Source organism: Microcaecilia unicolor, chromosome 2 (genome assembly GCF_901765095.1).
Source record: "Microcaecilia unicolor chromosome 2, aMicUni1.1, whole genome shotgun sequence".
Classification (NCBI taxonomy): domain Eukaryota; kingdom Metazoa; phylum Chordata; class Amphibia; order Gymnophiona; family Siphonopidae; genus Microcaecilia; species Microcaecilia unicolor.
In genome coordinates, this window is record NC_044032.1 from 92,495,918 (window position 1) to 92,522,454 (window position 26,537).

The 26,537-nt window shown below is 42.0% G+C and overlaps 1 protein-coding gene across 2 annotated transcripts in view; it reads right to left on the reverse strand.

Moving 5' to 3' along the window:
• ARL15 (ADP ribosylation factor like GTPase 15) overlaps positions 1-25,903 on the reverse strand; it is a 723,318-nt gene extending 697,415 nt beyond the window's left edge. For both annotated transcript variants that reach the window (XM_030193124.1, XM_030193123.1), the window contains exon 1: positions 25,706-25,903. In XM_030193124.1, the coding sequence (XP_030048984.1) occupies positions 25,706-25,717 (12 nt within the window). In that variant the 5' untranslated portion in view covers positions 25,718-25,903. The remainder of the gene's footprint in view (positions 1-25,705) is intronic.
• Between the last annotated feature and the right edge of the window lie 634 nt (positions 25,904-26,537).

Sequence of the window (26,537 nt, forward strand, 5' to 3'; positions counted from 1 at the left end):
ACCTCCGTGGCGGTTCCGGCAGCGAAGCGTCAGGGAAGGAGGCAGTGCTCCCGACGTCTAGGTTTCCCTTCGCTGTGTTCCGCCTTCTTTTGACGTCATCCTTGATGTCAGAAGAAGGCGGAGCACAGCGAAGGGAAGGCTAGACGTCGAGAGCGCCGCCTCCTTCCCGACGCTTCGCTGCCGAGCGATGCGATTGGTTGAGTGTCATTGCTCCGCCCTCGACGTCATCACGTTTGAGACGCGTGGGCGGGGCAGACACAAAGCGATCTCACCCCCTTCACTTTTAGAATGTTGGCTAAGAGAGGCTTCATTAGAACGTTGGAGGTGCGTTTTATATAGAGAGATGTTTTACTCTTACAAAAAGTACACAGACTAGGGGATACTCAAGGAAGTTGAACAGGAGGAATATTTTTTCACTAAACGAATAGTTAGCTATTTAAAAAATTATATTCCACCTACAACTAAGCGAAGCACACAAAAAAAGCATACATAATAAAAACACAGACAGACAGAATACTCTTAGCAAGTCCATAGCAAAAGTATCAACCCCACACCTTCACTAACAAATGTGTTTTCAAACCCTTATGAAAACGTTCCATACTTCTGCATGTTCTTAAAATCCAGGCAAGTCATTCCAAATCATGTGTTAACCGGGTGGTAATCATTAGTGCATGTACAATGACGATTACCGCCCAGTTAGTGCCCGCGCGCCAGAAATTTCCGGGATGCGTAGTGGCGCGTGTAGAAAATTTAATTACCACACCAGCTAATTCAAAATTGACGCACCTAGAACGCATGTACGCACCTACATGGCTTAGTAAAAAGGCCCCTTGATGCATCAATCGTGCAATCTTAAATTGCACACGAGATACAACTGGTAACCAGTGCAAAAACGAATCACTGGCGACACAAGCTCAAACTGAGGTATTCCAGCCAGTAATCTTGCTGCAGCATTCTGGATAGTCTGCAATGCCAGCTTTGTAACTCATTGCCAGATGATATGGTATAGCGGTTAGTATATCTGGGTTTAAAAAAAGATTTTGACAAATTCCTGGAGGAAAAGTCCACAGTCTGCTATTGAAATAGACATGGGGAAAGACATTGCTTGTGCCTAGGATCATCTTGCTACTATTCGGGATTCTGTCAGGTACTTGTGACCTGAACTGGCCAGTGCTATAGCAGGATACTGGGCAAGATGCCCCATTGGTCTGACCCAATATGGTTATTCGTATTTTCGTATGGTGCTGAGAAGGAAATGTTTACTTGTGCTGAGAGACCAACTTAAGAATATTAACACCTGGTTTGTGCCTTATTGTCCTGCCTGTGTGTGCCTTTGTATGTTGTGATTGTAATTTTTAGGACCCTACAGGACTACAAGATTTCATTGGCCAAAATGACCAGTAGCAAGAAAAAGGAACAACAATTATAAATCAATTACTGCTGCATGCTGACCAGCAGGGACCACTCCACTCCAGCTTTAAGTGCTCTTTGCATTGCTGCTGACCAAAGTCTCCAAGCCATTCACGTTAGATGCAATCATTGATCTGCCTTGGCCTGACTCTGGAGTTGGCTTCCATTGCAAAGTTCAAAGACTTTCTTATAGGCTAGCTTTTCTGGACTTTGTGTGACCTCCCAATTGTTTGCTTCTCTCAGTAGTACCCTCCTTTCCTCTCCTATACACTCTGAGGAACAGTGTATTTGTGTGGCATTGTTTGCATGGCTGCTATATGTTAGGGATCTGGGAGGGAGACGGTAGGGAGGATATACGAGTATTAAGCAATATCCTCTAGGCTGGTTTTGTCTGAAAGAGTGATTGAATATACATTAGAGAGTTTATGGGGAAACATTAGTAAATATATAGGTTTTTATTTATGGAGATGCAGCCTAGCAGAGATTATGAGGGTTGGTGGCTCCAGACTTCAAAGCTAATAGCTTATGTTATGCCAACCTTAATACTGCAAGCAGGCTGGACGCAGAAATCCTTGGGGTGTTGCATTTATGTTTAACTATAATTTCTGTGACTACTCGATGGTAAACAGAGGAACAAGAAAAAAAAACGAATCACTGGCAGTAACTACTGTGTGACTGTTAGCTGATGTTGGTTTGGGTTGTGGTTATTTTATAGGCGATGCTGGTGTGATGATTGTTTTATTTAATATATACTGTACTGTTGAGAGCCTGTGGAAGAGAACATGATTGATATTTCTCTGCATTACCACTGCACATACATCTCGGCTGCAGTGATCAAGATGTAGATATTTTGTAGATGCTTGTTTGTTAATTAGGAAGGTGCAGTCTTTATGTGAATGATATGGGAGGGTCTCTGGTATCCAGACTAGGGGGAAACTACTGTTTAATCACCGTCAGCTCCCCTTGGAGCAGTCTTCTCTAGTTGATACCCCCCACCCCCCCCCTGTATTAACAAGGCTGCCTGTTACAATTGTTGTTGCACTATGTACATATGGTGATTAATGTAAGGAAACTATGTGAAAAATTATGTCACTGAATGTGAAGGGCATGAATAACCTCATGAAAAGAACATACACACAAAATCCAGACATTATAACTCATTTGAATTTTACTCACTCTGTGAAGATGTCAGACAACATGGTGATATTGAGGCCCCATAGCTTGGGATTATGTAGTCATGGTCCCCCTTGTTTATGACATGGAGGGGCAGATTGTAAGTCATTAAAATGATGATTATCCCCAAAATAAATTGCACTCGAGCATGAACCCCTTTTATTTCCCACTTGTTTCTATACAAAAATACAGGTTATACTACCCAGATTTTTATGGCACAACAAACATCTTAGAACTACCATGTGTAAACTGAAATTACTCAAACCAATAGGAGGTATGAATTTTCTTGACTTTATGCATTACAGTCTGGTCTTAAATACAGATACCCAAGCTCATATGAATCTTATATTTCTGGAAAATAATTTTTATATTTTATCATTTTCCAATTCTCTAATTTCAGTTCAAAAATTAAATCCTCTGTGCCTTACTTTTCTATCATAAGCATAAAAAAAAATTCCAAAATATTTTAATATCCAAAACTTAAAGAATTTCTCTGTCAACAGTCCCAGTCCAAAAGGAATCCTCCGATGATACGGCCATTACTCATGCTGCTTCATCAGGGAACTCGTATAACATTTTACTGCTGTATGAATCCACAGAGATCTGTATGATCCTGGATTTATCTTTCAATTTCTCTTCTCTACAAGAACATTATTCTGATACAGCCAATATGGTATGGTGCTGAAAATAAGAGGTATGGCCTACATTGGGAGAACTAACATCAATTAATATCACCAAGGGGTCTTAGTCACACAGAGGAGGAAGCTAGAGGAGAAACCAACTGTTTAATATCCCGCTGGCTAATTTACCTTTTTTTTCAGGTACATAACCGCACTTTATCCAGGAGCAGCACACTGGATCAGCTGCTGATAGGCTCTTTTTCATAAGGCTGAAGTTGGCCTTTCATCATTTCACTTAAAGCAAACATCTAGAATCCAATGAATTGCAAGATCTGAGGCAGTATAATTTTACTAGAAGTAAGTCTTCTCATATGAACCTTATCAGTTTTGACCAGGGAGTTGGATCAGGAGAAGAGCGCTAATGTGGTGTACTTAGATTTCAGCTGAGTATCCTTGGTATGAGCCCTAAAGTGACTGGGTTAGGAGCTGGCTCAGCAGGAAGCAACAACAGGAAGCAGTAAACAGAGTTCATTATGCAAAAAGGGTTATTACCGGTGAGGGGTTGCAGGGATTCATTCATAGCAGGTTTTTTTACTAAGGTGCCCTAACAATTAGCACCCACTAAATGCCACGCAGCCCACTGTATACACCTATGGGCTGCATGGCACTCAATGCACACTAATTCGTTAGCAAGTGCTAATCCATTAGTGCACCTTAGTAAAATGACCCCTTAGTCTGTTACTTTTCAACATTTCCATAAGTGATATTGCAGAAATTTGCTTTTTTTTCTGATAATTCCAAAATCTTTAAACAAGGTAGACCACCTGGAAGGTGTGGACACTTTCCAGGTGGGTCTACCTTGTTCAAAGATTTGGATCAAGCAAAGTTTGAGGAATGATCTGGAATATTTCTAAAAAAAAAAAAAAAATGCAAGGCCATACATCTGAATGCAGAAACCTAAGGGAGCAGCACAGAATAGGGTGAAATACCTCTCTATACAAAAGAGCACGACCTAAGAGACATCCTATCTAATAGTATTGAAATGGCCAAATAGGTAAATATAGTAAATGCCAGTAGGAAGGTGATCTCTGGAGGAGATCTCATTTGGAATACTGTGTATATTTCTAGTTTATATCACAAAACTGTGGTCTCCTGATGGAGTCAGTCCATTAATGCAACTACTAAAATGGTTGATGGTCTTTTCCAGAAAAGTATATGGAGGACAGACTCAAGGATTTAGGAAATGCAAGATAGCAGCGATATGATACAGACAAATTTAAGGTATAAATACACAAGAGGTGGCCCTTCAATTGAAAGAAACCCTGGAACGTGGGGGTCACAGGAAGAGGGTGCAAGACGGTAGACAAGACTACTTACTCTAAGGCAATTTCTTCACGTAAACTGTGGTGGATGCTTGGAACAGTAGAGGAAAAGGACAGCGTATGAAATCAAGAAGCCATGGGACAAGCACAGTTGATCCCTAAGAAAGAGAAGGATTTATAGAGCCTCAGTAGTTGGTAAGACGGGCTGACTGGATAGACCATATGGTCTTTATTTGCAATCATTTTCTCTGCTTTTGTTTTTTTTTTCACCACCAGTTGCCCAGAAGAAAGGATCACCACCATATTATATGTCATTCCGATAACTGAAAATTGTTTCTTCCTCTGCTAGGATATACTACAGAAAAGTTGCACAGTAGCAAAAGCATGCTGTAGAATTATTGCAGACAGGGAAAGGATCCAAGGGCACACCTCTATTAAGCTTATGGAACAGTTAGCAGGGGTATACCTCTAATGAATTCAAGGTAGAATTACGAGTGTTAATTGGTCTGAACTTCTACTGAACTTCTAGGGTTAAATTAAGAGTTTAGTGTAATTACTAACTGGTAATAGAGCAATTTTTTTGTTTTCGCCATGTGCTGGAGGATTGTAAAATCCTAGCAGCAGTGAGACAGCTACACAGCTGAAAATGACAAGGGACAGTGGAGAAGGTGGCCCCTAGCACTTGAATGTTTATTAAATGAATAATCCTCTTGGTGGCTGTAGGGGAGTTAATGGTATAAAAATTGATGAAAATTGATGAAACAGTTAAGATGTATATAAATGCATAAGCTGTATTATTATGATTCTAGAATGTTTGTCTTCTATAACTCTGTTTCAAATGTTTGATCATGAATAAAAATTGTTTAAACATAAATGAATAATCCTCTTAACGCAACAAAACCAGAGAGTTTTCCTAAGAGAGACTCTGCTTTCTTTTAAGGAAGTTATTTAACCTACGTGGACTCAAGAAGTTGTCACAGTAAAATACTGTTACAACCAGCTGCCTGTTACAAGCAGTAAGAAGTGTATAAACAAAAAGTCATTTCCACCAAAATATGACATTTGTTACACACAAACTCATCAGTCCCGTCCGTCCCCCCCCCCCCCCCCAAAAAAAAAATTAGCCACTGTTGAAAGCAGGATACTGGGCCAGAGAGACCATTGGTCTGACCCAGTATGGCTTTTCTTATGAAGTCCATCACAGACAGCTGTGTGCCAGCTGCTTCCTCAGAGACTCAAAAGAAAATTCTCTCTTTCTCCAGATAGTGCTTCGCATTTCAGCTCTTGCCCTGTCCTACTCAGTAACAGATGCATTGCAACTATCATATATTGTTGATAACTGGCCCAAACACAGTCATGGGTATAACTGGAATCCTCCCATTCAACTGTCCTCCTCTGGCTTCCTGCTTGTGCTAATCTCACTCCCACACATTTGATAGTTAATGATGACCTACAACCTGATTATAGTAATAATGATTTCACCCTACCTACAACTCTACAACAACCTACTTAACTCATCTAAGGACCCAACTTTCCTAATGGAATAAGCTCTCTGAACTCGATTGTCTTATGGACAGTGGTTATGAACATTCAGGTATAATACGTCCCTGCTCAAACAGCTTAAAATCTAAGCGAGTATCTGAGGAAATGGAAGATAAAGTGACTTGACCAAAGACACAAAGATTGTCAATGGCAACCCATTTCCTCTCCTCTAGTAACAATGAATAAGAATCAGAAGAAATCTAAAACAAGTTCAAGAGTTAACTTACTAGCTTTGAACTACAATGAAAACCATCCCTGCTAAACAAGTTCAGGACAGACAAAGGCCACTTATGCAGCTATCTTTCACCAGTGTGATCTCAGAGCCAACCCCCTAAGTACTTGTAGTGAGAAACAGTTATACACTATTTTATTCATTTTATTTTTCTTCAACTTATTTTTCGTAAATCAGCTCAACGCAAGAAAAATTGAAAACACTAATATCAGTCAATATACATAACACATTATGCACAAAATCCTAAATATCAAGAAAATATTAAATACAGTAAATCAAAATTCTATATTATAGACAGTAGTTGGTACAGTCGATGTTTACCATCTCCAGGTGACCAACAAACATGAAGCATCTGCACATTGCAAAGGTCATTTGCATTCCACTTGTCCCTTGAAGTACCCCCTGGCTCTCATGTGTATTGCTCCTACCAATTCTGCAGCCCTACAGCTTTCCTTTGTCATATGGCCCCAGAGCGTCCACCATAGTCTTTGTGTGTCTTGGCACATGTGCACACCCCACCAGTTACTGACAGACATCATTTGGCACTAAGCACATACACAAAAAACCACAATGCTTACTCCTTGAAGGTCAGAGTTCATTAGTGCTATATTCCTGCTGGTAGCATTCCCAAGTTGGCCAGACTATGGTACCCTCTTGTAGAAGTATAGCACATCAGATACAAATAACACATGTGAAGATTACTTTCATCAGGGCAGGAAGGTTGGAGATGGGCAATGTTACACAAGTAAGGTTATGAAGAAGTTGACTCGTACTCAGCTTGCAGTATTTTTGGATGAGACAGATCCTCTACAACCTGCTCCATGGGCAGCAGTATTGAGACAGTCTTTTTAGCCATGATGGAAAGTATCAGGAGGCGGACAGATGAGGGATAAATCTAACTGTATCCATAAAGTATTGCATCAGCCACTTATGACTCTGTCCACCATGGGAAGCTGTTGTGTAGTTACTGATATTGGCATTAATGACTAAGTATTAGAAGGGTTCCTCCTCTTCTTTTTATTTATTTTTTTAAAGAGGTATCAGTATGTGGTTTGGAATGAGATGATGTCAGAGATTTGCCCTTTGTGTCAGGGAGTGCCACATGGTTTTTAAATCCTCCCCAGTGTTATTAAATCTGTACTTGTCCCTGCTAGCTTGGAAGCCTGATGAATATGAAGTAGATTTTCTTTCTATGCAGACAATATTTAATTGTGGTGTATTGTATGGAAGGGATCGGGTTCAATGTACTGAGCATACAGATAGTTCTTTGAGTATGATAGTAGGGTGGCTGCAAGGTAATGCACTTGTGTAAATTTTGACACATTCACAGAATGTGGTGGCAAGGTGAGACAAATCCTCTGCTGTTTACACCCCACTGTGGAAAGCATCTCATCAGGATGCAAGAGCCTCCATTAATCTTGAGATCCAGTCAATCAGAATTAGAGCTGACTAGGGACCTGCATGGAACGGAATTCACAGGAATCCCCTCTGGGGCTACAGGGTTCTCATGGGAATGGAAGCAGTTCTGCGGAGTTCCCGTGGAAGTGTAAGCTGCACCTGCGCCGAACTCTCACCTACCAAGTTCTTGGAGTGTCGCCCTCCTCCTTGCTTTAACAGTGCAGATGCGGAAAGTCTTCCATTAAGGAAGTGGTATGAGCCGGTGGTGGGAGGCGGGGCTAGTGATTGGGAGGTGGAGCTAGTGCTGGGCAGACTTCTACGGTCTGTGCCCTGAAAATAGCAGATACAAATCAAGGTCAGGTATACACAAAAAGGTAGCACATATGAGTTTATCTTGTTGGGCAGACTGGATGGACCATGCAGGTCTTTCTCTGTCGTCATCTACTATGTTACTATGGTAGACACAAACAGTAATGGAATTCAAAAAGGCATGGAATGAACACAGAGGATCTCTAATTAGAAAATGGAAGGTATAAAAAACTTAAACGGCTTCATGTGTGTGGATGTGTCAAGTGAGGTTTAGATGGCAACTCCAGCTGTGATGAACTAGTGCAGACACTGGGCAGACCTCTGTTTCTCGAATATGGCAAATGTGGTTTAGGATGGGCTGGAAAGGGTTTAGACAGCAGCTTCAGTAGAATGGAATATGAGGACAGTGCTGCATAGACTTTAATGGTCTGTGTCCCACAAATGAGAAGACGAATAAGCTGGAGTGGGTTTTGACGGCAACTCCAGCAGTTGAAACATAGGATGCAGCCAGGTGGACTTCTCAGAAACACCAAAGACCATAATCAAGTATATACTATCACGTTCACTGTTGATTTAATCATGAATTGATAATGAGTGTGACTATTGGGCACACTGGATGAACCGTTCAGTTCTTTATCTGCTGTCATATTACTATTAATCCTCTCTGCTTCTGGGCTGATGTGCAGACCTCAGCTCTGACACAGGCACTAGCATCAGATGTCACCAGAACTACTGGCACATGAATGACGTGACCACTCAGCACACAGTGCCAGCGAACCAGAGGACAAATCTTACATGTGCGCACCAGAGTGTTCCAACTTCCCATTTCTTCCTTTCTTGCAGTGCTGAGACACAAAGAGCTGACCAGAATTTTTTTTTAATGTATCATTAAATTCTTATGAAACACAAAACCAGGGTATCGATATTCCAATATACAGTAGCTGTATCAATTGTGGTATTAAATTTGCCAAACACAACTATCAAGTATCAAAATCTTTATTACTTATCAAAATATTGCACAATACATATACTATCAAAAAACCTAAAAATCTTCACACCAACATCATCTCTCCATTTCAATCACACCAAACATACCAGCATTCAATATTCCCAATCTCACAATACTTATTCTATAGCATATTGTCCTTAACTGAACCATACATCCAATATATTGTATCATGAAGTACATAATAAGGCAGGTAACAGAATACATAAATTATTCAAGATTTATCTCAACAGTCCTTCAATAGTCCTTAAGCCTTAAAGGTGATGACTGAATAAAGATTGGCCGCAAAAAAAAGCAGCCCATCCGCAGTCATCAATTCCAAGTTCCCCAATTATGCAAAAGTCCACCTCAAGGCTAAGGAACTTGTGAAATCCAGAACGGTGTAATTTTCAAAACACTGTATACATCAAACACAGGGTTTAGATGGCTGGATCTCCACCATATAAACTGTTACCAACGTCCTATACATCAGGGTGTGACCGTAGCCAGTCACAAAAGTTCTTCAAAATACAGAAATACTTCTTTTACTCAACTGGACCCTGTTGTCTTGTAATGACCCTACACAGTCCATGTTTCGCTTAACCAAGCATCATTAGGGCTCGATCAAAACAGGTCACAGAGAACTCACTCAAGCTCCCATACTCAAAGATCTGTGCAATTGAAAAACAAAATCAAGATAACACCATCACACAAATCTTAACACACTCACACAGCACAAAAGAAAATGTTATACACAAAACTTGTATAAAAGCAATCAAGCTGAAATTCTTACTAGCCAAAATTCTTATGAGAATGGGTGAGGATGGGTTAAATTTTTGCCGGAATGGGTGGGGATGGGCAGGGACGGTTAGATTTCTGTCCCCATGCAACTCTTTAGACCAGACCCCATGTCTTCCCCTTGTTGTGGCTGTGGTTTGTTCTTGTTTTAAATCAATTACAGCTGATCCAAAGATTATAGCTTCTATCCTGTGAGAATTTGCTCACCATAATTTTGGTGATGCTAGTGGGAAGAATGGATTATTATACTTTCTTGCTTCTTAGCTGCCCTCAATATTGCCTGTATAGGCTTCAGCTCACTCATTTATTGCATTTGTATCCCACCTTATCCCACCTCTTTGCAGGCTCAAAGATAAGCAGCTAGAATTGTGATTAGAGGGTCATGCCATATCAGTGGGGTCACATATTATTTACACTAGTGAACAGTGTTGCTTGTTAGAGTTTAAGGTTGTTTGGTATATTGAACTACATATAGGGCTAGCTACCTTATCTAGTTTCTGGGACTAATCGCCCTATTCATCTTCAGAGCTCCGGCTCCTCAAAAACAGGTTTTCTGATACCTCACTTAGAAGAGATCCAGTTATTATCCATAAGATGGGGCTGTTTTAGTTACATGGGACCAAGAAGTTAGAACAAGTTACCAAAGGTTTCAAACGACCTTCAGGGCATGGCTATTTGGCCGACGTTTGGGACAGAGAGTAAGAAGAGCTGGGGTTGTGATAGGTTGGTAAGTTTATGTATTGTTTAGTTGATGAGCGGGGGAAGATCTGCAAATTAATACTTGCTCTTTTTAATGTTTAAATGCTATTGTTGAGTCATTGGTGGATTAAATGCACTGTCATTTTGATTGGACTTGTAGAGGGGGCTGGAAAGTTGCATTTAACTGATTTCATTGTTTTCTGTTTATTTCAAAAATGTATAACCCACATAATCGACCATTTTCAGTAAGGTACATATATACATGCATAACAAAATCCATGTAACAGATAAAGACAAACAGAATAAGCATATATACCTAAACTAAATTACAGAGTCTTGTCTATTTCAACAAATAAACTTTAGCTTAGGCTATCATGACATATCATTTTATTTATCACCAAAAGCCCGTGGCCCAGTTTACTAAGGTGCCCTAGCGTTTTCAGTGTGTGCTAAAATCAACGTGCGCTAAATGCTAGAGACGTCCATATATTCCAATGCGTGTCTCTAGTGTTGGCACATACTCATTTTTAGCGTGCACTAAAAATTCTAGTGTGCCTATAGCACGGCTTAGTAAACAGGGCCCTGTGTGGTTTATTATTGTGAACAGTCTGGTATCTTTTTGATAACTGGCAGTAAATCAACTCAAATTTGTTTGTATGAAGCTAATTCCACGAATGCTGACCCACCATAACCAAGCAATCTGTTGTGCTCCCAATATCAATACAGTTTAGAGTCTGCATAAAGTTTCCACATACTTTCACAATCCTTATTCAAAATAGATTTCATGTGTCCCATTTGCCATCTGTAAATAATTATGTACAAATGTAAACACAAAACATTAATATACCATATAACTACTCATGCAGATAGTATGAATTTTACTGTGTTTCTCCAATTACTGTGGGGGAGGAGGAAAACAGCAATTTCAAGAGGCAAAAAAAAAAACAAAAACAAACACTGTGTTCTATTGTTGTAGCACCAAGTCCAATTAATGTTTATACTGTTTTAGTTTGAGCATGATTGATTTTTTTTAATACAATACACCAACTAATTAATTTCTATTATGAAAAGAAATGTCAAGACTATGGATGAATCATTCAATAATGAATTTGTTTCAGGCTGCTGCATATTCATTGCACGGAATCTCTACACTCATACCTGAAGACACAGAATCTTCTGCACATATAGCAAAAATAACAAGATTAACCCAGTGTGTTAACAGGTAATGTAATCATACTATGGAAAGCATGCTCGGTACAGAAGGGAACAAAATAGTACACAAACTAACAACGGAGCATTCCAACTTGCAAACCGCATGCTACTCCCAGGGACCTTATAGCAGCAAGAAGGGGAGAGGACTAATTCTAGTGGAGGTTGCTCATGGTTTCATACTGCATAGTAGAAAAGAGCAGAGTAGGCAGAACAAAGTAAAAAAAAAAAAAAGTTTAAGAATGCAGTCAACCTGCATTCTTACTGGTCTCTCTCTCTGTTTATAGGTACATTGTGCTCCTGTCTGTCTGTAAATCTGAAGACATGACGTTTTAGTTTAGTTCAAATGCAAATGTATGAAGCTACCACTCTTAGCAGTGCAGTACCATGTGTCCTGTCTGTCCTATCCTTATCCCTTATTTGTCCTGTCTGTCTGTCCTGATTTAGATTGTAAGCTCTTTTGAGCAGGGACTGTCTTTTCTTCATGTTAAATTGTGAAGCGCTGTGTACGACTGGTAGTGCTATAGAAATGATTTGTAGTAGTAGTTGTAGTAGAAGTGTTGGTGCGAATTCCAAGCAATGTCAGCAGAAGAGGAGAACCCAGGTCCCCACAGTGGGCTGCTCTCGTAGCTCAGCTCGGAATACCCCAGGCTTGATCCCCACACCTGATTTCTGCTCCCTGATGTTGGGTTAGGGGGAGGGGATAGGGTCTCATCCATCACTCAATAATGATACAGTGCCTACAGGCCAACTCAGTTGCTGAGGGAGCCATGGTTTGTAGCCTATGGTGAAGGATTGCCCATGCAATGACTGGAATAGGTTTTCTTCCTCTATATACTCATGAATTAATGCTCATGGAACCACTGCAGGCTATTAGAGGTTGGTTCAAATTCAGGAGAAAGCCCAAAAGAACTAGGACAAAAATGTCAGACCAACAAAAAAGAAATATTTGCCTGTCCATTGCACCTACCCCCACTACAGTACCCTGTACTCCACCATCCAGACAGTGCCACTGCCAGCCTAACTTTCCCATTGCTGATAGGCCTGGCTAATGATTCACCTGCCATCTTTGCACTACCAGCCACATAGATTTTTTCATTTCTGACCTGCACAGTCCTAGGGCAGTGGAGGAAACAGAGAATTCAGAAAAGAGAGGTTTTCAAAAAGTGTGTTATGAAGGAGGCAGCAACACAGAAAAACACACTGTGGCAAATATCAGATAGAAACATAGAAACGTAAACTATTCCGCCACTGAACAAAGTATATTATATACCAATGAAAAAGCCTCCTGAAACCTCTCTTCCAGTAATTCCACCTGAAGAGCCAGGATTGAATATATCTAAATTACTAGAAACAACTTTGGACTCAAACTCTGAAAGAGCGACCCTAATTGCATCGTTTATTTTTCAACAAGATTTGGACGCGGTCATGCGTATACACTTCAAGAAAATGCAGACTCTGTTCAGGGGAAAGAGGGTTTGGATATATCCCAATATTATAAAGCAGACCCAAGAAAGGAGGAAGCTGTTTCTTGCAATGAGGACAGAAGCGACATCTCTAGGAGCCTCCTTCTACTTAAATTTTCCTTGTAAATGTGTTATTAAATATTTGGGTCTTAAGTATTATTTCTACCAGCCTGAACAGTTGAAGGCATTTATAAATATGAAGAAACTTGGTAAACCGTAGGTCTTGATGAATAATAATTGTTAATAAGTTAGGTATACATGCAATGCATATTTCCTATTTAATTTTGTTCTACTTTGTGTAGTCTTCGTATTTGCTTAGACTACCCCCCACTAATTGTGGTCTAAAGAAGATAATTTTGTTTTTTAAATTTCTTGGTAAAAATGTTTTACTTAAATTTATATTTTCCTTTCTGTATTACTTATTCAAATGTAACTGTATTGTTAATTTGATTAAAAATTAATAAAGATCTAAAAAATAAAAAAAAAAAGAAACATAGAAACGTAACGGCAGATAAAGGCCTTATGATCCATCCAGTCTGTCCATCCTCTGTAACCCCATCTACTGTAAAGGGCATCTTAGAAGACTTTGGGGCTTACCGGCAGGACAATATATACAGTGGGGGAAATAAGTATTTGATCCCTTGCTGATTTTGTAAGTTTGCCCACTGACAAAGACATGAGCAGCCCATAATTGAAGGGTAGGTTATTGGTAACAGTGAGAGATAGCACATCACAAATTAAATCCGGAAAATCACATTGTGGAAAGTATATGAATTTATTTGCATTCTGCAGAGGGAAATAAGTATTTGATCCCCCACCACCAGTAAGAGGATCTGGCCCCTACAGACCAGGTAGATGCTCCCAAATCAACTCGTTACCTGCATGACAGACAGCTGTCGGCAATGGTCAGCCTGTATGAAAGACACCTGTCCACAGACTCAGTGAATCAGTCAGACTCTAACCTCTACAAAATGGCCAGAGCAAGGAGCTGTCTAAGGATGTCAGGGACAAGATCATACACCTGCACAAGGCTGGAATGGGGCTACAAAACCATCAGTAAGGACGCTGGGCGAGAAGGAGACAACTGTTGGTGCCGATAGTAAGAAAATGAAGAAGTACAAAATGACTGTCAATCGACAAAGATCTGGGCTCCACGCAAAATCTCACCCTCGTGGGGTATCCTTGATCATGAGGAAGGCTAGAAATCAGCCTACAACAACAAGGGGGGAACTTGTCAATGATCTCAAGGCAGCTGGGACCACTGTCACCACGAAAACATTGGTAACACATTACGACATAACGGATTGCAATCCTGCAGTGCCCGCAAGGTCCCCTGCTCCGGAAGGCACATGTGACGGCCCGTCTGAAGTTTGCCAGTGAACACCTGGATGATGCCGAGAGTGATTGGGAGAAGGTGCTGTGGTCAGATGAGACAAAAATTGAGCTCTTTGGCATGAACTCAACTCGCCGTGTTTGGAGGAAGAGAAATGCTGCCTATGACCCAAAGAACACCGTCCCCACTGTCAAGCATGGAGGTGGAAATGTTATGTTTTGGGGGTGTTTTCTCTGCTAAGGGCACAGGACTACTTCACCGCATCAATGGGAGAATGGATGGGGCCATGTACCGTACAATTCTGAGTGACAACCTCCTTCCCTCCGCCAGGGCCTTAAAAAGGGGTCGTGCTGGGTCTTCCAGCACGACAATGAACCCAAAACATACAGCCAAGGCAAACAAAGGAGTGGCTCAGGAAGAAGCACATTAGGGTCATGGAGTGGCCCTAGCCAGTCCACCAGACCTTAATCCCATTGAAAACTTATGGAGGGAGCTGAAGCTGCGAGTTGCCAAGCGACAGCCCAGAACTCTTAATGATTTAGAGATGATCTGCAAAGAGGAGTGGACCAAAATTCCTCCTGACATGTGTGCAAACCTCATCATCAACTACAGAAGACGTCTGACCGCTGTGCTTGCCAACAAGGGTTTTGCCACCAAGTATAGGTCTTGTTTGCCAGAGGGATCAAATACTTATTTCCCTCTGCAGAATGCAATAAATTCATATACTTTCCACAATGTGATTTTCCGGATTAATTTGTGATGTGCTATCTCTCACTGTTACCAATAACCTACCCTTCAATTATGGGCTGGCTCATGTCTTTGTCAGTGGGCAAACTTACAAATCAGCAAGGGATCAAATACTTATTTCCCCCACTGTATATGACTGACAAGAGAGCTAACGTGACGGGCTGCATTCATCAGCAGTGGATATCGTGTGCTGCCATAACTTGAACCTTGTATTATTCATGGACTTGAAGGACGATGGCTCTGATTCTGCAGAAGTGGGCTGATAAAGGTTTTCAAAAGACATCATCACACATCAAGCACTCAAGAATGCATCAGAAGCTTGAGACTAGCCTTAAACAGGTTTGGTTTCAGCTAGATGGAACAGCATCTATACAATGCTAGACTCATAAGTAAAAACACACGTCATAAACAACTGGCAACTGAATTCAATGATAAAAAAAACTGCAGAAGCTGCTTTTGGATTTGAATGAAGCCATGTTAAATTACATCATTTGCCTCTTGTCTGCCTTTGATATAGCAATAACAGTCTTTTCTGCTGATCAAACCCCTACCACTTGCAATGTCCTTCCAACTCATGCCCAGTTGTTGAAGCATCTGAATGCTACTGCAACTGATTCATCCATTGTTGCTAGCATGAAGGAGCATTTCCAAAATCTGATTGAGACTTATTTTCGGATTCATCCACTACACAACGCTGCTTCCCATCTACACCCATGTCTGAAAGACAATCCAATTATCTTCACAGAGGTTGTTAAAATAAAGGCAACAGAATCTTTGAGAAGGTTATACCAGCAGCTTGAAATGGAAGACTCAAGTCCATCAACATCTCGAGATCCTTCACAATCCACACTTTCAGAAAGCGTCACATCTGTGGAAGAGTCCGGGCCGAGCTCCTCCAAATGAAGATGGATGTCAGCATTAGAAGTTTTCTAAGCGACTTTTATGGAACAATGTCTCCTAATATGGCTGTTGTTCACGAATTTGACAGTTATTTATGTTCGACTGATGATGCTGACAATGATGTTTTATCATTTTGGAAAAATAAGGAAAAGTGCTGGCCAAAGCTAGCAAAACTTGCACAGGGGATCCTGTGTATTCCTGCTACCAGCACGTCTTCAGAGAGGGCATTTTCTGTTGCAGAAAGAACAGTGGAAGAAAGGAGAGCTCAATTGAATCCCAATATTGTGTATGACTTACTATTCATCTACGGACTAAAAAACTAGTTCAAAAGTATAGGGAGTGCTTCATATTTGCTGAATGCAAAGGTGTTTCTTGTAGTGGGGTGGGGAGGGAGTGTATGGGAGGGGCTCATTTGTGAAAGAGGAGGAGGGAAGGAAGATGGGGGGGATTTATCTTCTATTTTTGCTTTATTAATGACAGTTCAGAATATTGTTTGTGCATTTTCATTTTATACTGTAATAAAAAGATTTAAGTATAAATCAACTGTTTGAAGCTTCTGTGGATAGGGACAGAGTTGGCGGGGACGGGGACAGCACCATTACCTGAAGCATTAGTGTGTAGGAGGTGGGGGGCAGCAGATAGCACTTCTACCCCCAAATTACACCTATGAAACCTAGGTTAGGATTATCAAATTGTCTCTGGGCTTGCACTAGTTTGGGAAAATAAAAGAAAATGAGGGTATGTGAAGCAGTCAGATTAACTAACTTCCCAGAAATTTCAGATATGCTGAAGGCTGGCTGCCTCCAGTGATCTCTGGTCTACACACAGTTTTATATCAGAGCTACATTTTCCAGTTTGGATAAAAACAATGGATCTCTGATGCCTTACAGGTTTCCACTGCTTGAAGTTCTCTGTTTCCTGAATGGCATCTATAAAGTAGAAAGGTATTAAGGGGTAAAACAGTCTCACCTTACCTCAATTAGATCCTTAGTAACTGCAGGCGAAATACCTGTGCATTTGATTAACCATATTTCCAAACAATTGCTCAAAGTAGTATACCTAAAACATGCACAACCAGGTTCATTTCACAAGGCAGCTTTCTGGATAGCAAAAATTCCTCTGCTGATCTGAACCAATGGTCACTGGTACTGTACTCCCCCATCCCCAAGGTTATACGAGCTCTGCTTGAGCCCCATATCTCTTTTGAATCAATCATCTCCATGTTATTCTGATCTGAAAAACTCCTGCTGACTCCAAAATACATTCTAAGCAGATAGATGGCACACGCCAGTCCTGCAAATGGGCTCGGCTTTAAGGATTACTGAACCATGTCAATTGCTTTAGTGGCTCTAGGTTACAAGTAAATGAATCTCATGAATATTCATGGTGACACTCCTTAAACATAGCTTTGATACTATTCAAAGTCTGTCATGTTAACCTTAAAAGAACATTGCACTGGAAATACAAGGCCTTATTGCCTTGACAATGCCTCTGCCTCCAGCATTTTCATCTAATGCCCGAATTTGTACCCAGCAGATTTCTGAAAATCTCTGGCTTAAATCTGAAAGGTGTCAAAGAACATGAAAAATATCTAAATACAAAAGTGATCAGACAAATTAAATCCATATTATTGTCAGAATAAAAAAAACAAAAACACACCTTTACAGTTAGTCAGCATTTAAGATTTCAGTGTATAAATGGGATGTTATTCCTTAAATGAGTTTCATGGCCCTCTGCAAGAAAAAGGGGACACTAACTTCAAAGGGCAAAACAAAACACTAAGGGCCCCTTTTACCAAGCAGCGCTAAAAGTGGCCTGCGCTATCCTCAGCATGGGTTTTTACCACTCATTGAGGTCACTTAACACGGTGGTAAAATTAAACCATTTTCCATTTTTCCTATTAATGGGCATGCACTAATTTCCCTATTAGCACATGGCAATTAGTGCATGAGCCCTTACCGCCACCTATTTTATAGGCAGTAAGGGCTCAGGCACTAACCATACGTTAATCAGTTTGTGCGCAGCGATCTAGCTGCGCTAACCGATTAGCACAGAACATGCCTACTAAACCTCTGCCCCCAGACACACCCTCAGCACTAAAAATTATTTTTAGCGTGTGAGAAGTGCACGCCAGTCCCAAAACTACCGGGGACACCTGAGTGCGCCCTGCGGTACAGCAAAGTTTCTCACCTGTAGCAGGTGTTCCCTGAGGACAACAGGCCAAGTATTCTCACATCTAGGTGATGTCATCTGACGGAGCCTAGTGCAGACACTGTCTAGCAAGATGATTGTAGAATTTTCTAACAGCATCCCACCAAGCATGTGCTGGTGCCTTCCCACCCGACGCACAAGCATGGTGTCATGTCCCCTACCTCAACGCAAGTAGTGTCCTCTGGCTGCGCAAGGTCCTGGCAACCCACACACTTGACTGGTTCAGCCTTGAGCCATGTCTGTGTACTTCTTCTCTGGCTGCAGGCTCCTTGATTGCCTTGCTCTCATGCACCTGGATCCTCTCTCTCTGCCTGGCTTCCAGGCTCTTTAATTGCCTTGCTACCACGCACCTGTGTTGACTTTCTCTCTGCCTACCTACTACTACTACTACTAATAATAATAATAATAGCATTTATATAGCGCTACCAGACGCACGCAGTGCTGAACATTTGACATAGAGAGACAGTCCCTGCTCAAAGAGCTTACAATCTAGGTAAAACAGACAAGACATTATGGGCAAGGTAATTACAGGGAAAAGAGGAATAGGGGAGGAGGAGGGCAAATGAGTAGCGACTAGGAGCCAAAGGCAGCAGTGAAAAGGTGAGCCTTCAGCTTAGATTTAAAAACAGGTAGAGATGGAGCTAGACGTATGGGCTCAGGAAGACGGTTCCAGGCATAAGGTGCAACAAGATAGAAGGAACAAAGTCTGGAGTTAGCGGTGGAGGAGAAGGGGGACAACAAGAGAGACTTGCTCAGAGAGCGGAGTTCACGGGGAGGAATGTAGGGAGAGATGAGAAAGGAGAGGTAACGAGGGGTCATAGAGTGGATGCATTTAAAGGTCAGTAAGAGAAGTTTGAACTGTATACGGAAGCGGTCAGGAAGCCAGTGAAGAGACTTGAGAAGTAGGCTAGTGTGGGCATAGCGATTCTGGTGGAAAATAAGTCGAGAAGCAAAATTCTGGACAGATTGGAGAGGAGAAAGATGATTGAGTGGGAGACCAGTGAGAAGTAAATTGCAATAGTCCAAGCGAGAAGTAACAAGGGTGTGAATAAGGGTTTTGGTGGCATGTACCTGACCTATGGAAGCTCTCTTCTTCAGCTGGTTCCTCTCTATGTCAGAAAGCCTGCGCTATTTCTGGGACGCTTTCCCTCTGCCTCATTGCTTCGGCTTCTACTTGGGTAAGCGTTTCTCTTCAGAGAACTCTTCTGTTTGCTGCCTGCCTGTAAAGACCCTGCTTGTACCTGGATTACTCTTCTGTTTGCTGCCTGCCTGTAAAGACCCTGCTTGTACCTGGATTACTCTTTTGTTTACTGCCTGCCTGGATATCCTGCCTGGACCTGGTTACTCCTGGGTCAGTTACCCGCCTGTATACCTGCCTGGACCCAAGACACTCCTTAGCCTACTGCCTGTCACTCTGTTGTGACCCGCTCCTGAACTTCTACCTTCTGCTTTCCTCTGGCTGGTCTCTATGGGCGCCCCTTTCCTGGCCTCTCAGTATAAGTCCTGTCGGCCGCCCGCACCTGGGGGCTCAACCCTCGGGGAACGGCGGTCACCACAGGTGAACTTCGGGGTTGCTCAGCCGCCAAGCAGAACCCGGGTCCGTGTCTTTTCACACCAGCAGCACACTGCTCGGCACAAGAACTCACCATAGCTGACACACGGGTCCCTTAGTCATGTAAAATAACTAAAGAATGCAACTCCAAGGAGAGGTGGAAGGGTATGTGAGAATATGTGGCCTGCTGTCCTCGGAAAACATCTGTTACATGTGTAACTTTGTTTTCTCCAAGGACAAGCAGGCCAGTTGTCTTCTCACATCTGGGAATCCCTAGCTACCACGCTCACGGAAGACAATAATGCTAGGACAATAGGGACTCAAAACATTGAAGCTTCAAAGTCAATTAACCTGAAACTATTCACATACTAATTATGAAGGTGCAGCCTGGAACCAAAGAAAACTGGGGGTGGACTTGGATTCTAGACACCAAACAAATTCTTCAGGATTGACTGACTGAACCGGCTGTCACGTCTGGTATCCTGCTGAAGGAAATAATGAGATTTTAATGTGCGGATAGAAGACCACATTGTAGCATGAGAAAAAATGCTGCAGCTAAAATGTTTCTAGATATTTGCAGAATTAAAGCCTGACTTTTGGTTACTCATGAAAAAAAAAACTGACAACAAAAACTATAAAGTAAAATACATTACATTCTCCATTTCAGCCAAGCCAGTTTGGTGTTTTTTTTTATTTCATAAACATACATAGCAAATCAAACTAAACAGAAAAACCACAATCTGACCAATAGTTCACCCTTAAGGGAGACATGGACCCAGTGTCAACAAGAAATGATAAGGGCCAATTATATATAGAATCCCAAAATCCCTTCTAATGCAAAGGAGACAAAGAAAGAAAAATTTAAAGGAAAAAAAATTAAAAAACAAACAAACCAGTAAACATATCTCCTATTCAAGGAAGTTATGTAACATTCCAAACAGACTTACTAAGCAGGCAATTTTTTCTTTAAAAAAATTCTAATTGGATAGGTTCAAAGAAAATATGTGTGTCCTTTTACCAAGCTGCGGTAACATTAGCTCTCCCTTACGCAGTTCATTTACATATGCTAAGGCCATTTTTACTGTGGTCGTAAAAAAACCCAATTTTCTATTTATTTTATTAATGGCCGTGCTTTAATATTGCCATTAGCAGGCAGCCATTTTCAAAATTGCCACAGGAGCACTTACCACCACCTATTTTGTAGGCAGTTAAGGGCTCCCACGTTATCCGAGTACTAACTGGTTTACGAAAGAATGCGCACTCTCCACTCAACACACCCCCTAAAAAAATCCCAAAAGAACATTTACCGCACAGTTACCACAAATACACAGAAAAACTAACACATGATGTTCTAGTGCATCCTGTGTTAGGCCATTTTTTGCTGCATTAGGTCTATTAAATGACACCAGACACTTTTAAGGAAACTTCAGGAAAAAAGTGCCTCCTGTCATTAAAACTCAAGGTTTCAACTGGAGGAAACCCTTCCTTTGAAGTTGTGTAGGTCTAGTTACATCTGAAAATGAAATAAACCTGTTTCTTACCAAAATAGAACAAAAGCTAACCAAAAAGATGCTGGCGACCCCTAGCTGTAGTCTCACAGTACTACTACTAGGAATTAAGCTGCCTTATAAGGGCCTATTTGGCGGCTTAACTCCTAGCAATAGTATTGCGAGACTACTGTTAGGTGTCACCTGCCTCATTTTGAACCTGTCCTATACCCCCCCCCCCCCCCCCCCCCCACCTTCACCTCACTCCCCAGATTCAAGGAATTCCAAATGATAAACTGAGTGTGTGGGGAGGCTTTGTTGGAAATGGTGGGGCACTTCAGGGCATGTTATGATGAGACAGCATAGGGAGGGGGGGTGATTTAGACTGCCCGGTCATTTTAAGATGTGGCAAGAAGGATCAGGTTATAGCCTGGCAGACATGCTTCCAGCCAGGGAAAATAATGCAGCCTGAGGTGTTATTCGATTTACATACTAAAGAGGTGTTTTGCATGCAATTGCAAGTTTTGCATCTCATTACTATGTATCCTGCAGTTACTAATATAATGCAAATTACAGGGCAAGCGCACCTTAATAACTATCCCCCCCCCCCCCCCCAAGTTGTACATTTTATAATTCTATCCTAGAATTCTAAAAAAAAAGCTATCTACAGTGTTAACTGATCCAGTTCTCCTAATTCGTTTGGCCTTCTCTAGAACTCCCAGGTAAAAAATGTAAATTAGCAAACAACAGTGTGCGCCTGAGAATGTATCAAACTGCTCTGATACACTTCCTCAATAATTCCAAAGCTGTTAATGAAGGATAAACTGGCAAGTTCAATCATCTCAAATTCCTTGATCTTGGTTAATTTTACATTCTTTCCAGCTTGGCAGGTTATACCACACTGTCCTTAATATGGGCACCTTCAACTGCCTGCACAGTTGACCAACTTCTCAACACGTTTACTCTGCAAACTTCTGCACAGCCTCCTTAGAAAATACACACAGTTGAGTCAAAGCTCCCTTTACATAAATCTCAGTCCTGGTTACTATCAACCATCTGGAGGGAGACCACTTGAGGCAGAGAAGCCATTCTACATAATCCAAGTCCCACTGCATCTCCCAGACTAAGGATTACTGAGAGGGATCCACAAGAAAAACACTGTTCCCCACTTATAGGTGGTAAATGAAAAGCTCCCAGCACTTCCAGGGTTGGCTGATGGTGGAAGGGGGGGGTGCAGATGGGAGGGCTGATTCACCCAGACCTCCAGTCAGGCAAGAATAACTTGTAGAGCAGGAGGGGGGCAAGTGCTAAAAGGCAGCAAGGAGAGAAGAAGGACAAATGCTTTGGCGGCACATTGCAAAAGAGGTGGTGGCTGCTTGATGGGTGGGGGCTTAGAATGCTAATAAGGTATTAGGCATTGCAATGGTTGTAGCTCAAGGATATAGGGAGGAGTGAAAGAAAAACCCGGACCATAGCAGGGACGGGGTGTGATGCAATATAAAGCAGGGCATCCCCAATTAATATACATGAGAAAAATAGGCATGTTTGTGGATTTCACTCACATATACTTATTGCAGATATCCTGAAAACCCAACAGACTGGTTTCTCCAGTACAGGTTTGGTAAGCCCTGGTATACAGCAGACTATAGGGACCATGTGGGAGACCAAACCTAGGATGAGAAAAGGGATGGAAGGAAAGAGAAAAAAGAGAGGGGAGGGACAGGGGGAAAAAAAGAGGGAGAGGATGAGAGGACTCTGAATAACAGACAGTGCAATGGGGAGAGGAATTGACCCCAGAAGGAAAGGTGATGGTGAGAACAGACCAGATAGTGGCACGAGGGGGAGTGACATAATGAATCAGGAATGGGGGGGAGGGGATTCAGGAATAGGAAGAAAAGGAAAGGGGAGAACAAGAGAGAAAAAAAATACTGGATAGGTCTAGGAGGAAAGAGAGAGGAGCCAGAATTGGAGGGGGGGGAAGACAAATTAAGGACTGAAAAAGGGAAAACACAAGAAGAGGTGAGAGACCCTGGATTTGTGGGGAGAAGAATGAACCCTGTGAGATAATGGATGAAGAAAGAGTTGAGGAATGCAGAGGCAAGCTCACAGGAATTGGGAGAAGGAAGAGGAGAGAATCAAAGGAAAGGGACATACAGACTGAATGAAGAAAAAAGTATTTTAAAATTTTATCCTGAAGAAAAGAAACAAAGAAGGAAAGACAATACTAAAATAAACTACTCACTCACTACTTACACTACAGATAAAAATCCCATACTCACCTTCAAGAATACTGTCCCCCCCCCACCCCCACTAGCAGGGTTTTCAATGTGCACACCTTTGCTGGCTTTGATGATTAGGCAGGGGGCGGGATCTGAAAGGATGCCCTTCAGGAGTAAAGGAGTAGCCTAGTGGTTAGTGCAGCAGTTTTTGATCCTGGGGAACTGGGTTCGATTCCCACTGCAGCTCCTTGTGACTCTGGGAAATATATAGGTACAAATAAGAACCTGTATATACTATGTAAACTACTACTACTACTTAACATTTCTAGAGCGCTACTAGGGTTACGCAGCGCTGTACAATTTAACAAAGAGAGACAGTCCCTGCTCAAAGAGCTTACAATCTAATAGACAAGTGAACGGTCGGTCCGATAGGGGCAGTCAAATTGGGGCATTCTGGATTCATATATACTATGTAAACCGCTTCAAATGTAGTTGCAAAAAACACAGAAAGGAGGTATATCAAGTCCCATTCCCTTTTCCTGTCAGTGGGAAGGAAGGGGTTGAAAATAATCCATAAACCATTATGTGTTTTGCTGTGCCACAAAGACTACGCAAACTTGGCAGTGTGAAACAAGAAGTTTGAGAAGCAGTGGATTAAAAGGCTTCTTCCTTTTGTAGTTACAGAAGACAATAATATTCCATCTATAGGTAAAACCCTAAATATGACCAGATCAAACAAGGGAGGAAGTGAAAACCATATATTTGCATAGGTTTAATGTTACCCTATTAAATATGATTAGATCCTCATTTGTTTCTGGCAATTATCAACAGCACACACACAAGGACTACAGAGAAGCTAGCACCTAAGTCTGGACTAAACTAATGCACATTAAAAAAAAAAAAAAAGTTATCAAGCCTTTGGACGGATGGACAGACAGATGAACTGGTCTCTAAGCACTTTTTAGATGTGCCAAAAAGCACAGTAGAAAAATTAAGTCCCTGTTATAGGGACTTCAACTACTAAAGATGTTAAAAGTCAAAACTTGTATATTACCAGATTTACATTTATCATACCTTTTACATCACACTAAAAAAAAAGGCCCATAACCCATATTTAAGGCCAGCCCACAGAACTATGGCACAAAGTATCCAAGATCAGATCATTCGCTTTGGTCATACCAAAGAAAATCATGGTATATATCAAGGATTTCATAACAAACATCCCATCTGTCAGACCAGGATAGGATAAGATGGTGCACTCAGGCCCAAGAAGACAGTTACTGCTGCTGTAGTTGACCCTGGCAGCTGATAAGCAAAACAAAAGGCCATCTCAAAGAGGCAATAATCCAACCCTCAGGCCAGCAAAAGTTCCCCAGTCAGGGTGAGGGACTGGGACGGAAAACGCCTGCCAAAGCATGAGAATGGGACAGGAAGGAAATAAAAACATAACCAAAGTTCACAATACAAAACTGAACGCTAATCTATTCATGCACGGTAAGAAAACTTAACACCAAGGCAGCTGTTGCCTGCAGTTGACATATCACTATGAGGCTGCTCAGTGTAAAGACACACCTGCAAGACTTTAGCCTTCTAGCAAAACAGCCCTACAGCAAGTGCATTACCTGAGTGTAGGAAAATCATCTCCACAGCTCTTTAAATGAATTCAGGCAATCATGCCCAACAGTGTGATCGCAAGTGCTTGTTTAATGATGGCTATACTTAATGCCCATAACAACTTCAGGTGGTGAAAATCATAACAAAGCACATGTAGAAAACTCTCAATGTTTACCATGGTGCTGAACTATAAGGGCTCATAAACTCTCACCATCCTAAGTACAATGGGGGGGCGGGGGCTGGCCCAAGCGTTACAGAGGTAAAGGAGCAGAGCGCTGCCAGGATCTTATCTCCAGCCATCTAATAGCAGAGCAAGGGCGCGCTCTGCCTTCACCCTTCCCCTCATCGGCCCTTAATGGCCCTGTCAATCTGATAAGCGTGTGAAATACGCCGCTTTCACTGCAGGCAGCCAAGGCATAGGGGAGGGCGGCGCGGCGGGCTGTCCCGGACTGGGGTGACAGCCAGGGACCAATACTAACCAGGTAATCCATGGACTCATGTAGCGAGCCGGACGGGCTCCTGCCCGTCAAAGCGCAGAAAGGATCGGGGTTCTCTGTGCCGTCTCCGCAGGAGAGGGCTACCAAGGTGTAGTGCCCGTAGGGCGCTGGGCACCCAGCTGTCAGCTCCACGGAGTCCCGGGCACAGAAGACGCGGCAGCCGCTCTACTCACACCGCCTGTAGGAGCAGAAAGCGCCCCCGCCCCCACCGAGTACCGAGACCACGTCACGTGATCAGGGAGGCGCTGTGCGACCAGGGCGGCCATTTTCTGTTTGGGCAGAGACGAGGCAGTTGGATCAATGAGGCAGGAAAGAACTGAAAACGAAACGAAACTAAGGTCGCGGTGTAAACTGACTATTGCCTCTAAAGCCAGAGCACGGACAGTATATTTTAGACAATGTTTCGGGGTTTCAATATGTGAAACTTTTTCCTTTTTTGACAAATTTCCGCTATCAGAATCTGATAGGGCAAGTACCCGAACAGATTGTTTCCAACTGTACGTTTTCCGGAACAATGTTTTGGTGTATCTCGTGGAACTTGTTGTAAGCTCTGCCTGAATCAAAGATGGCAGCTGCGCTTTCCACTTGTCCGCTCTACAGTTCGGACTATTTATGTTTACTGTTGTGGGTTGTGGCCCACCTGGTCATACACGTGGAGAAGATAAGCCATGGTTTGGAAGGACTGGTTGGGACTTTATCTTATTTTAGGGGTGGGCAACCACAGTTTTTGAGGGCCACAACCCAGTCAGGGCTTTCAAGATTTCCACAATGAATATGCATGTAGTCTATTTGTATACAAAGGAACCAGTATATG